The sequence below is a fragment of the Danio rerio genome, chromosome 4 (genome assembly GCF_052040795.2).
Source record: "Danio rerio strain M-AB ecotype USA chromosome 4, GRCz13ab, whole genome shotgun sequence".
Taxonomy (NCBI): Eukaryota; Metazoa; Chordata; class Actinopteri; order Cypriniformes; family Danionidae; genus Danio; species Danio rerio.
In genome coordinates, this window is record NC_141024.2 from 13,445,707 (window position 1) to 13,459,368 (window position 13,662).

Sequence of the window (13,662 nt, forward strand, 5' to 3'; positions counted from 1 at the left end):
TTATTGTTTGGACAAATTCACTTATTCTGTATGATTTCTCACTTAAATAAAAGATTTTTTTTTTTTTGCAATCCACCACAAATGACCCCTTTCAAATATATTAATGCAATAAAAAATAAATGTATGCACATATTTAGTAATGAACGTTTAAATGGTTGGTTTCAAAAACTGATTGATTTCAATGCTTTAAAAACTTAACATTACATTAAATCTAATTCATATTTGAAAATATTGCTTTGACTGCTTATGTTTCATATTCCAGGACAAGTTGTCCCATTCAAAACAATTATTTTTATTGATTTAAATACCCCTTAGTACACTTGTAGCACACATTTTTTCAATTTTTCAGAAAATACACGTCTCATAGTGACTTTAACAATGGGTTTTGGTTCTGATTGGTCTAACACAGTGGTTCTCAAACGGTGGTACCTGTACCACTAGTGGTACGCGGGCTTCCTTCTAGGGGTACGCAAAGGAATGAAATATGTCATGTACATGCTACACACATTCAAAAATTTATCAAAAATAATGTATATATTTCAGGATTGGTAGAGCTACGCATCTATGAATTTGCTCTTCAGTGTTTGAACTCTCAGTAATGATTAAATTACACTGAACTGAGCTAAACTGAGCTGAACTGAACTTAAACACTAAAACCTGAACCACACTGTTCCAGTTACTATGACCATTTATGTGAAGCTGCTTTGACACAATCTACATTGTACAAGCGCTATACAAATAAAGCTGAATTGAATTGAATTGAATTGAATATAATATGCTATATATGACATATAGCCTATATTTCTGAGGTAATCTGCCACGTTTTTTTTTTATGTGTAGAGGTGTAGCTGCTTTACTGGGCCTACTACGCTATTGTATTTCAAAACTGCTCATTTTGGTGGTACTTCGAGACAATTTTTTTCTGAGGTGGTACTTGATGAAAAAAGTTTGAGAACCACTGGTCTAACAGAAAGCAATCTTCTTCTTCAATGAAACTTGAAATATCAACATCAACCTGCAGTTCGGCCATGCTAACAAGAATAGCCAGTGAAACAGCTGCATTTGCCACCTCAATGTTGTCAAACCGTGTGACACACCTCTCTGTGCCCTTCTGCTGAGTAACATGGTACTGCATTGGGGTCAAACGCTTCCTCAGCTCCTCCTCGGGGAACGTTTTGGGCCATGTCTTCTTACTTCGGCACGTTCCTAATGGAAATACAAGCAAGTTTCATTTGTAAATCACCAAAAAAAGACAACACCAGCATTACTAAAAAACAACAAACGGTCACACTAATCTAGTTTTCAATGTGACTCCTTCCAAGCAAGAGTCTGGTCACTTTGGTTTCAATTGATCTGGCGAAGTCTACTTTAATGATTCAACTCTTGCCTGGAAAATTCACAATGTCAGTGACACACACACAGTCCAAACGCTCTGTCAGTGATGTGCTACAGCCAAAGTGTTACACCGAGGCAATTGTGTAAAACACACGCACAGAGTTATGCTAAATCTAGAGGAGCACTCATGTTGGCTGTTCGATCTTGACCGCTACACTTGATGTCTAGCTTTACGCCAATGCTGACCTCTAGAGGTCAAGCTGAGGAGTGAATAATTGTCACCAGAAGGACCAAACAAAGATACAACCTCCATTGATAATAAAGGCTGGGAAAAACATGAGATACCGGAAAAAAAAATGAGCATGAAAATCTTCTCCGATCCTCAAAAGACTAGCTGCGTTTTTAAAGGGGCCCAGATGTCCATCTGTACACCATTTAGTCACCGGGACATGCAGCAGTTTTAAATTACATACAATTCTACTGCAATTTCCCATTACAGAGCACCTTCTACCTCCTTCTTTTTTAGCTAATAACGATTTTTTCACTCGTGTTCCTGTGGGGTCTGTCCTGCTGCTGAATTGCTCGGTTTTTGCGTTCTCCCTTCACTTAGAATATATGGAGAATTCCTCTCGACAAGATTGAAGCCATGTGAATGGAGGAAATAATGGGGTCTTTAAAGGTCCCTCTGGTGAATGGGCTCCATTGATGGGCCCTGCTCTGTCCAGCGAGTACAAAGTTACTTCTGACAAACATGGGTAAGAGGGGAGGAGTGTGCAGAGAGAGGAGGGGGGGTCGCCTCCCTGCAGGACTCTCCCGTAGTCCTCTCCACTCAGTGAGAGGGGTCTTCTGGATCCTATTAGTGAGACAGAGAGAGAGAATTCCTAGTTTTTTTTTGTGTATTGAGAGCTCTGAGCACTATTTATACTGCGAGATCAAGGGAGGGGGGGGAAAGTGTTTTATTTCTTGGTTTGTCTAGAAAAGCCTCTAAGGAGGCATTTAAAGAAATTCAGGAATTCGGTCTGTGTCACCCCCTGCAAATGATTTAGTTTTGGTGCACAGAGAGGTCACGCTACAAATCAGCACGTTGTTCCAACATCCCTCCGCCATAACCTCAAGTGAAAGTTATTTCCTGATTGGAAGCAAAATTTGGTCTTAGAACAGGACTTTTGTTTCACACTAAAAATATCAGGTCTTCCCACAGACTTTTCTCCTATATATTTTTAGCTAGTGATAGTGTTTGCAAGGTGATGCTGTATTGACCCAGCAGACCTACAACATCATATTAGTTTACATTTAGTTCACCAGCATCTAAGGACTAAGGAGAATAAAGGATGTTATTTTGATGTCCAATAACGACGTGAAATGACGTTGCTACTTGGTTGATTTTAGGTTGTATTGGAAAGTGACCAAAATCCAAAGTCGAGCCAACATCTTAAACCAATGTCATATTGACGTCAAATACTGAAGTTTATTCAACAGGTATGGCAACCAAAATCGTTGATGGACGTCATATTGGTAACGTCTACACAACGTCAAGCTGTAACATCATAAGACATTGATATTTGGTTGTTTTTAAATTGCTTTGGAAGATAACCAAAATGTAATGTCTGTCTGATGTTAGGCATTGACAACGACCTGACATTGGATTCTGACGTCAACCTGATTTTCATTTTCAATCAAAATATAACATCCCACGACGTTGGGGTATACAACGTCAATCTGACACCATGTTGACATCCTGTGCCTGCTGGGGATGTTAAAGGGATAGCTCAAACCCAAAATTAAAATGTGCTCTTCCTCAAGTTCCAAAATGTACTCTTCCAAACATTTATGAACTTTTTTATTCTGTTGAATACTAAAGAAAATCTGCACGAGGCTACAACAACATAAAAATAAGGGAAATAAATATCTCTCTCATGATTTATTTTTAATCATTTACTTTATTTATCATTTATTTGCTATTTTGCAAGCACTTTTATTTTTGACAGAAAATGCTAATCCAGTTCTATTTAATTTTGACACAGAAGGATTTTTATTATAATATACTGATGAATCACCAGAGATTGCAATTAGATATGAATAACTCATCAGTAAAATGCCCTTAAAGCACACTCAGTGTCATCTAGAGTCCTAAAATGGAAAATGCAAAAAAGAAATGCAATCATTAGTAGCAATTACGTCAATGTTAAAGCTTGACAGAACATGCAGGCTTAAAAGAAGGAAAAACAGTGAGTTAGGCATTAATCCATGAGCAACTGAAGATCTAAACAGAGAAAAGGAGCAAAGCAAAAGGTGACATTTTACGGCAAGGGGTCATCAAATACAGAAAAACCAACTTAAGTATCAGGGGGAACCTGATATATGGTACAATTAATACTACTCTGTAAAAAAAAATCACAATTTTACGGTTTATTTCTGGGAGCTGGGGTGGCAGGAAAAAAGGAAAATAACGGAAATTAAATAACAGAAATTTACCTTAAAATAACGGATATTAAATTGTAGAAACTTACAGTAAAATAACGAATATTAAATTACAGAAATTTACAGTAAAATAATGGATACTAAATTACTGAAATTTACCGTTAAATAACTGATATTAAATTACAGAATTTTACCCCAAAATAACGGATATTAAATTACAGACATTTACAGTAAAATTACAGATATTAAATTACAGAAACTTATCGTATAATAACGGATTTTAAATTAAAGAAATTTACAGTAAAATAACGGATATTACATTACAGAAATTTATATTAAAATAACGGATATTAAATTACAGAAATTTACAGAAATTTACAGTAAATTAACAGATATTAAATTACAGAAATTGACAGTAAAATAACGGATATTAAATTACAGAAATATACCATAAAATAACGGATATTAAATCACAGAAATTTATAATAAATTAACAGATATTAAATTACAGAAATTTACCGTAAAATATTGGACATTAAATTACAGAAACCTATCGTAAAATAACGGATATTAAATTACAGAAATTTACAGTAAAATAATGGATATTAGATTACAGAAATTTACCGTAAAATAACAGATATTAAATTACAGAAATTGACAGTAAAATAACGGATATTGAATTACAGAAATATACCATAAAATAACGGATATTAAATTACAGAAATTTATAATAAAATAACGGATATTAAATTACATAAGTTTATAATAAAATAACAGATATTAAATTACAGAAATTTATAATAAAATAATGGACATTAAATTACAGAAACTTATTGTAAAATAACGGATATTAAATTACAGAAGTTTACAGTAAAATAATGGATATTAGATTACAAAAATTTACAGAAATTTACCGTAAAATAACGGATATTAAATTACAGAAATGTATAATAAAATAACGGATATTACATTACAGAAGTTTATAATAAAATAACAGATATTAAATTACAGAAATTTATAATAAAATAACGGATATTAAATTACAGAAGTTTATAATAAAATAAAAGATATTAAATTACAGAAATTTATAATAAAATAATGGACATTAAATTACAGAAACTTATTGTAAAATAACGGATATTAAATTACAGAAATTTACAGTAAAATAATGGATATTAGATTACAGAAATTTACAGAAATTTACCGTAAAATAACGGATATTAAATTACAGAAATTTACCGTAAAATAACGGATTTTAAATTACAGAAATTTATAGTAAAATAACGGATATTAGATTACAGAAATTTACAGTAAAATAACAGATATTAAATTGCAGAAACTTACAGTAAAATAACGGATATTAAATTACAGAAACAATTACGGATTTTTTAATATTGATATTCAAAAAAAGATGTTTTAAAAAAAATAATATCTATATTCACCTGTAGACCAGTCAATGCATTTATGCATAAACACTGTCAAAGTGAAGAAGACTCAATGTCAAGCTGCCTTGGAGTAATTCCAAAAGTTGGTTTCTCCACAAGTGACCATATCATCAACCAAACACACACCCTTACCGGACACTCAAACACGCGTGTGCGCACATTAAAAAAAGACATCAAGAAAGCAAAGCACACTACACACACACACACAGCATCCAGGTGACCTGAGGGGAGCCCGCAGGCCTTGAGTTTTACAGGTTGGCCTTGGCTGACCAGATGCAGAAGATTGAAGCCGGACATGGCCACCGGTGCTCCTGGGTGAACAGAAACAGCGGCGAGAAGAGAGCCACCTAATAAAACACCCTCCAACCACTCAGACTAAGAAAAAAAATAATACAGACAAACACAGGCGAGGAGGGAGAGGAAGGAGAAAAAAAACACAACACAGGTCAACACAGATGTCAGTCACAGAGATGGACACTTAGAGCGGCCAATCACGGGACAGCTGACATTTGTCATGCAGAGAAAGCCTGATTAACGTCACTGGGCAAAGAGAGAGAGGTTAACAGGAATGATAAAGATGTTAACATAATATCCACAAGTCAAAAGACATATTTACTCATGTAAATGATAGCTAATGTGTGAGTTTATTCTTGGTTGGGTTGGTTCTATTAAAATGAACTCTAATGTGATCACTCTGAATTCTGAAAGCTGCCATCCAAAACTTGATGCACACCGAAAAACAAATAATAATACAAAACTGATGGAAAGTTGAGCCTCCATCTGCTTCTAGTGGGGTTTGACTTAAATGTGGACGCAAAATGGATTCACTAAAACATTCACTAGAAATTCACTAAAACAGGACTTTAAGTAAACCCTTAAATAAATCATGTATTAAAAAGCTTTAATGAAAACAGGATGGGTTTGTGTTTTACACAACATCCCAGCATCCTTGGATGTTATCATGGCAAGTACTCATGTTAAAATACTCTTTAGAAAAAAACAGATCTGTTTCAGCCTAAAGTATGTTTGAGAAGAATAGCAGTGGACTTTTATTTTGAAGATCTGATAGTGATTGCGACTTTGATCTAATGTATACTTAATTTCATAAATGCTGCTTGTACACACTGTTCATTTTCAATTTAAATTGGCCTTTTGGGACTTTAATTACAGTGCTCAGCATATATAAATACAAATTTATGTCATAAATAAATATTAAAATTAAATTTTCAAAAATAGCAAAAATTAAGAAAAACACAAAAAAATATGTAACATTTAGCAGAATTTTTGTAGGTTGTAATTTTTTGGCAGTATTTTGCATGGATTTAAATGTATTATCTTTCCATTTCTAAAGATGTTCTGTGACTAAAATATATATTTTAATAAATGTGTTTATTTAAACAGATAAAAATCTGTTTAATTAATCTGTTGTGATTAAATGCACCAATATATGAAGAGTTCCGATGCAAAAACTTCTAAAGGCTGTCTAAAATGTTCTCCTAAAAGGACCATTTTTGTCAGCCTCCTATGTTTATGTTTAGTTATTTCCCTTTAAAGGCGACGTAAATAACAATATTATCACTATAAAAGTAAAATTACTGAGTCTACACACAGGAGTCGGAGAAAAATGCTAATTTTAGAAGTAAACATCAGAGAGCTTTTACAGGTTTTTGCTTCTAAACTCTTCATATATTACCCATATTCACTGAGAAATGGATAAATGCTGAGCACTGTAACCTTCATAATCCACTATTTTAAAAAATGGTAATATCTCTTTGAAGCATAACTGTAAAAGCATGATAATAAATGGTATGTGTTTCGAGGGTTGCATTTGCAAAAATGTTGCTCCCTTAATAATAACTATGCATTTTATACCTTATCAGAATAAAAAAACTACCAAATTCATTATGAACATTAATAAACGCTTTTTATTTTTATAAGTTTACTGTGGGTTTAAAAATGACTTCAAGAAGCTTGTAGTCATTTTAAAATGTTATTTATTTACTTACTCATTTACATACTTAATTTTCAGAATGCCAAAAGCCTTATACATTTTAAAAAATCTGATTTTAAATATTAAAAGGTTTAAAACTTTATAAGTGTCAAATTTCATGACTTGGGTTATAAAGCAAACACACACACACACAAAAGCGCAGAAGCATTTTGCTTAAAAAACTGAATTAAAAGCTGCAAGCACTCAAAAAAATTATGTTTTGCTCAAACCACTCATTTTAAATGAGCTGAAACAACACAACTCTTGAGGTTTTTTTTGAGACAACTCAATTGTTTTATCTTCAATCCACTTAAATTGGTGAAAACTAATATGTTAACCTAATTCCTTCATGCTGTCCTAACACAAATCACGTGTGTGGAACCTTGCATTTTCTCACAGTGAATGCAGAGTTCTTCAATGGCTGTAGCACATCAGCTAATGTAACTAATTGCATTGCAAATACCACCATTTAACTAATATTGCACTCCAACAAATTGCATTTGTGTTCAATTTCCTAAAACATTACACAACACAAATATCTGCAGTTCTCATTTAAATAAATATAACTACACTTAAATAAAAATATGAATACACTTGACTTCAATAATTATAGCTACACTGTTTACAGTACCTAGCGCAGCGGGTGTAGTCAGTATTAGGAGTGGTCGTGTGGTCTTATGGGAGCGCATGCATTGGAGCAGGGCCATGGATGCACACGGGGCCATGGATCGGAGAAGACGGACAGCCATCCTGGTCTACAGCAAACAAAGCTTTGAGGAAGAGACTGTTTTTGAAAGCTTCACCGAGACTTGTTGAAGCTATAAAGATAAAGACCAATGAACATGTAGTTTGAGAGTGTAAAGAATCTACAGGAGCAATAACAGGCAGAAGAGCGCTGTGAAGGAGAGGGTGACGCTGCGGTTTATGAGGAATGAGGTCCATCTAGTGGTGGTGCAGGTGTGTGAGGAAAAAGAGAAAGATCTTTTTCAGTTCATTCACAGACACAAAGAGGCATGAGAAGTGTGCATGGGAGAAATTATCTTCTAATTTAATCAGTTAGCTTGATTTGAGAATGTTTCCATTCAGCATTTATTTTTCAGTGGAGCAAAAAAAGATCTATTTTTTATCATTTATATGGGAATCTGCAACTAATCAAGATTTTCTCAGTACTGCAACATTTCGAGTGCATTTCTGCTTGACAGTTAATTTCAATTAGCTGATCAGGTAAAGGCAGTTTTTACACAGATTTTTTACGCAGATTTACACAGCACAATTACAGGGGTAGTCTATCATTTAAACCAAGCACAAGATTCAATGATGTTTAAATAAATCAACAAAATAACACAGAATGAGAATTGAATTTATTTTAACACAGAGTGCATATGGTCAATATACATGTATAAAATATTTTTTTTTACTACTTCATAAATGTATTCATTTTTAAATATTACATTTAAATAAATTTAATTGCACATTTATTTTTGTGTTTTTGTTTTGCCATATGCATGACTAATTGAAAATAATAATATGGTTGAATTAATTGAAAATAACAATAGTTTTTAAGTTTTTGTTATTATATGCACAATTACATAAATATAATACATAAATATGCTCAAGGTTCATTTTTAACAAGTGCTTAAAATACTTTTACATGCTAAAAGATGGTGTGTGTGTGTGTGTATATATATATATATATATATATATATATATATATATATATATATATATATATATATATATATATATATATATATATAGTTTTACTGTTTAAATATTTATTTTTTTACATTAATTTTACATTAAAATAAATAATCAATTTGGTCAGATTTTTGTCCATTTAATTTGGTCTATTACTTGTCTAATTTGAAAAAAAAAATGAGATATGTTTGTATATAATAAATGAGCTAATATATACAGTTGAAGTCAGAATTATTAGCCCCCCTGAATTATTCGCCCCATGTTTATTTTTTTCCCAAATTTCTGCTTAACGCAAAGCAGATTTTTTAAACACATTTCTAAACATAAAAGTTTTAATAACTCATTTCTAATAACTGATTTCTTTTATCTTTGCCATGATGACAGTACATAATATTTTACTACATATTTTTCAAGACACTTCTATACAGCTTAAAGGCTTAACTAGGTTAACCAAGTTAACTAAACAGGTTACAGTAATTAGGCAAGTTATTGTATAATGATGATTTGTTCTGTAGACAATTGAAAAAATATATAGCTTATTGGGGCTAATAATTTTGATCTTAAAATGGTGTTAAAAAAATTAAAAACTGCTTTTATTCTAGCCAAAATAAAACCAATAATACTTTTTCCAGAATAAAAATAATATCAGACATACAGTGAAAATGTCCTTGCTCTGTTAGACATAATATATATATATATATATATATATATATATATATATATATATATATATATATATATATATATATATATATATATATATATATATATATATATATATATATATATATACACACACACACACATATACCGCACTAATATTTGTTTTTTAAATAAATAAACAGACAATCAAATAACTAGCCGAAGTGCAAAAAAATCAATAAAAATTTGCTAAATGCAGACTTGTTATGCAATTTAATTGGTTGGTAATCCACTGACTTTCTTCACTTTACACTGGTCTGGTGAATGCGAGTAGTTTTAAAACATGCGCAGATATAGAGCTGATCCAGACACAAGCAAGGCCACATTTTAAAAATACCCAGCGCTCACATCCAGAGAGGACTATAAATAGGACTTGATTGATTGCAAAGCTGCTGATTCACACCAAGGGTCTGTAATTGTCTACTACAGGCTGACGTTTACATGATACATTTCAGAAAATAGTTTTTACGTAGTGTTAACATCCGAATAATTTATGAATTAATTTATAAGCTATTCAATGAATCACCCAGTTGATTTGCAAAATATGCTCAAGAAAGAACAGTTGAATTGATTTTAATTAATTTATTTGAGTAGAATCTTATTAATTGAAAATATCAACTGAAGCCATCGCACGCCAAAAATACCAAGTGCTCCGAGTATTAATGTGGTTTATAAATACAGCATGCTTGACACTGGGCTAAAGTCATAACTATATATGGTCATAAAGTGACAAATGAGATCTGAAATGTTTTAAAAGCAGATCAGATTTGTTTAATAAATGGCTGATATTTCAAAACACTGGTTCTGAAGGGTGAACATCGTTTTGATCATGTGATTAACTAAATGCTGGCAAATGAAATATAAATGCTTGAATATCTGTGAGCTTTGAAACTAGGTAAATAGTCTGTTGTTTGGTAACTGTCTGAAAGAAACAAACATTTTTTTACTAATACAGTGAATGACATTTAGGCTACAGGAACGCATGCTAGTTTCAGGATTTGTAAGTACAATTATTTAATTTAATTCATTTTCTTTTCAGTCACCACAGTGGAATGAACCGATAACTTATCCAGCATATGATTTACGCAGCGGATGCCCTTCCAGCTGCCCCCATTACTGGAAAACATCCATACACTCTCATTCACTCATATACACTACGAAGAGAACATGCAAACTTCACACAGAAATGCCAAGTGACCCAGCCAGGGCTCGAACCAGCGACCTTCTTGCTATAAGGTGATTGTGCAACCCACTAGGCCACCATTATTCATTTATTATTTTTGAGAATTAATACAGGCTTTATTAATAATAGTTATAACTTTTATAATATCTGCTATCTAAGTGCCATGTTTCGAGCACAAATCAAAAACATGTTCTTTTAACATACTAAAATTAAATTTTTTTTAATATAATTAATGTCTAATGACCCAAATTGTTTTATGGCTGTTTTTTTGTCTATATTCCTGCTCCACTTACTTTCTGAAAGGAAAAGTTTACTCAAAACTTAATATTTCTGCCAGCATTTACTCATCCTCTATTTGTAGCAAACCTGTTTGAGTTTTGTTTTTTTGTCAGTCAAACTCAAAAGTGTTGGACCATTGACTTTCATAGTATTATTTATTTTTATTTTTTTACTGAGGAAGTCAACGATTACAGTTTTTTTTTTCTGTTTTTATTGATAAAAACTGTATAACATGTCTTTATTGAGTTTTTTCAAGATTTTAAAATCATTCAAACCCCAATACCCTAAAATTACCCCAGACAGGCTTAGGGGGGAAAATGGATTAAATAATAATCCTTATTTTAAAAAAATAAAAATTTAATTAATATTTGCTGGCCATTATTTAATTTATTCATAATTAAATTATGACAAACATTATGGAAGAATTTGATCTGATTATGCTGACTTGAGCATGCTACTTCATGTCAACATTGAGCTAAACATTCTAACTAGAGCTAAAAACAACTTAAAACCTGTACTATAGCATGCTGGAAACAAATTGTTGTTAAAAACCGTAGTAGCAATATGCTACAACATGGGCTAAAACAAATTAGAAATGTTAGCGACACTCTAAAATGTACTAATCATGCAATAATCTAGTTGTTCATCCAAAAAATTGTTTAAAGAGTGCAGGTAAATGCTAACTCATGTTTACATAGTATTAAAAGCTAGCAACAGATTAAAACATGCTAAAACATGCTAACAGCAGGCTACTCCAAGCTAGCAACATATACCAGAAACAAGCTAGCATGGAGTGAAACATGTTGGTTATGTTATTGATGTCAAAATATATATTTTTTAAACAAACATGACATACTAATTACTGCATGCAAAATATAACAACAAGATGCTAATTGGTTTGAACAAAATACTAAATTAAAGGTTGGCCATGAGTTGAAACATGGTAAAATCATACTAACTCACGTAACAAATTCATGACAAATGTGCTAATGATACAATTGGCTTTCTCCAAAATTTTACAAAATCCTCTAACTGAATTTTTTTCTAAATTATTTCTAACTTTCAGTTCTGGATTGTTGTCAAGTCAACATTATCATGGCAAATCATCATGGCAGACTTGTAGAAGTTCATTAGATATGTGCCAGTTCTTTACTATGTAGGTTAGTTAAATAAACATGACATAGAATATTAATATATTTTTATAATCTCCACTTATACTGACTTAAGTGTGAGGTGTTTACATCACTGTCACATAGTAGTGCCACAGTAGCTTACTACTGTTTTATATACAAGGGTGTAAATAAAAACGTTATGTAATAACACCAAGTTGTTATGACATCACATGTGGGAGGGTATACATTCAATACACACAGTGTAATTGATATGGCTCCCATAGACGACTAAGTAAATTACTGAGAAACTTTACGTATTTTGTCATAATAAGAGGAATAAATAGATGTAGAAAGCACAAAACGTTGCATGTAAATACGCTTAAGTTACCTTAACATGACAGCAAAGTATAACGGTTTTGAGTTACATCAATGCGTAGTCATAGAGACCCTGTTGCCTTCATGAAAGTCACTTAAAAGTGCGTAATAAACAACATACATATGTAATAAGTAGTTATACGTACCGGACAGCAGAAATAGCGTTATAACCGAGCAGGACAGCAGAGTATACAGGAAAGGGGGGCCGCGGGGAGAGCAGCGCATTTGTCAAACAGAGCTTCACCGCCGTGTACTTCTTAGGTAATGACAAGTGCATTGTGGGAAATTCCTCTCGCCGGGCAGCAGGGGCTCTCCAAATATGAGCAATGCGTAATTTGCGCGCATAGTTATACAGCGCGAAGCAGGCTGTGGGTTTTTGTTGTTCAGTTACGTCATTCGAATATGACAAAATATTGATTAATTTGTTAAATCTTTACTTATGTTGTGTAGGTAATCAACGTAGCACGTCATAGAATCAATCTTATTCTGCTTGCTGCTTTGGGATGAGGCAGTCAGTACTTTCTGTTCTGGGATCAGCCAACTACACACATACTATTTTGGAAATGTAGGAAAAACTGACCTTAGATCAGAGGTTTTCAGTCTAAACCTTCATTTATATTCTTAATAAAAACGTGGATTATTCTAATCTTGCATTTATTAATAAATAAATATAAATACATTTTGCATAATTATATTATTGGAATCTGTTTTGTTTTTATTTTACTATATGTTTTAACTCGTTTTGAATTTTTTTTTGTTGTTGTTAAGCAATAGTTGTTTTACAGTGCTCAGCATAATTGAGTAAACCCCATTTTGAATATGAGTATATATTTTTTTCTTAGTGAATGTAGGCAATGTATTTTGGTGCATTTAAACAAAACAGATTTACTAAACAGATTTATTTATTAAAATAATATTTTTAGTCACCAAACATATTTATCAATTGAAAAATAATGCAGTTAAATTCATGCAACAAATAATAATTACATCCTTCAAAATTTCAACTAAATTTGTCCTTTTTTTTTTTTTTTGCTTCTCTTTATTTTTTGTACTCCTTTTTTGTATTTAATATTTTTCTATAACATATACATTTGGATGTACTAGTTTTTGGAACATTATTGT

General features: G+C 32.0%; 1 protein-coding gene and 1 long non-coding RNA gene across 34 annotated transcripts in view; one reads left to right on the forward strand and one right to left on the reverse strand.

Annotated features, from left to right (window-relative positions):
* Positions 1 to 12,818, reverse strand: part of msrb3 (methionine sulfoxide reductase B3) — a 113,416-nt gene extending 100,598 nt beyond the window's left edge. For 10 of the 33 annotated variants that reach the window (XR_015481906.1, XR_015481901.1, XR_015481899.1 and 7 more), the window contains exons 1-3: positions 12,687 to 12,818; positions 7,823 to 8,009; positions 1,098 to 1,206 (exon numbers count right to left, since the gene is read on the reverse strand). Coding sequence is in view for 7 of the 33 variants with exons in the window: in XM_087246453.1 (XP_087102579.1) it covers positions 1,098 to 1,206; positions 5,423 to 5,512; positions 7,823 to 7,940 (317 nt within the window). In the remaining 26 variants the exon portion in view is untranslated. Of the gene's footprint in view, positions 1 to 1,097; positions 1,207 to 5,422; positions 5,577 to 7,822; positions 8,010 to 12,686 lie in introns of those variants that run through there. The other 23 variants (XR_015481923.1, XR_015481918.1, XR_015481917.1 and 20 more) reach the window with 8 other exon arrangements.
* LOC147844660 (uncharacterized) lies at positions 2,230 to 4,925 on the forward strand. The gene is made up of 3 exons (XR_015482909.2): positions 2,230 to 4,276; positions 4,348 to 4,514; positions 4,663 to 4,925. It is a non-coding gene; the product is annotated as an uncharacterized LOC147844660 (long non-coding RNA).
* Positions 12,819 to 13,662: the final 844 nt, after the last annotated feature.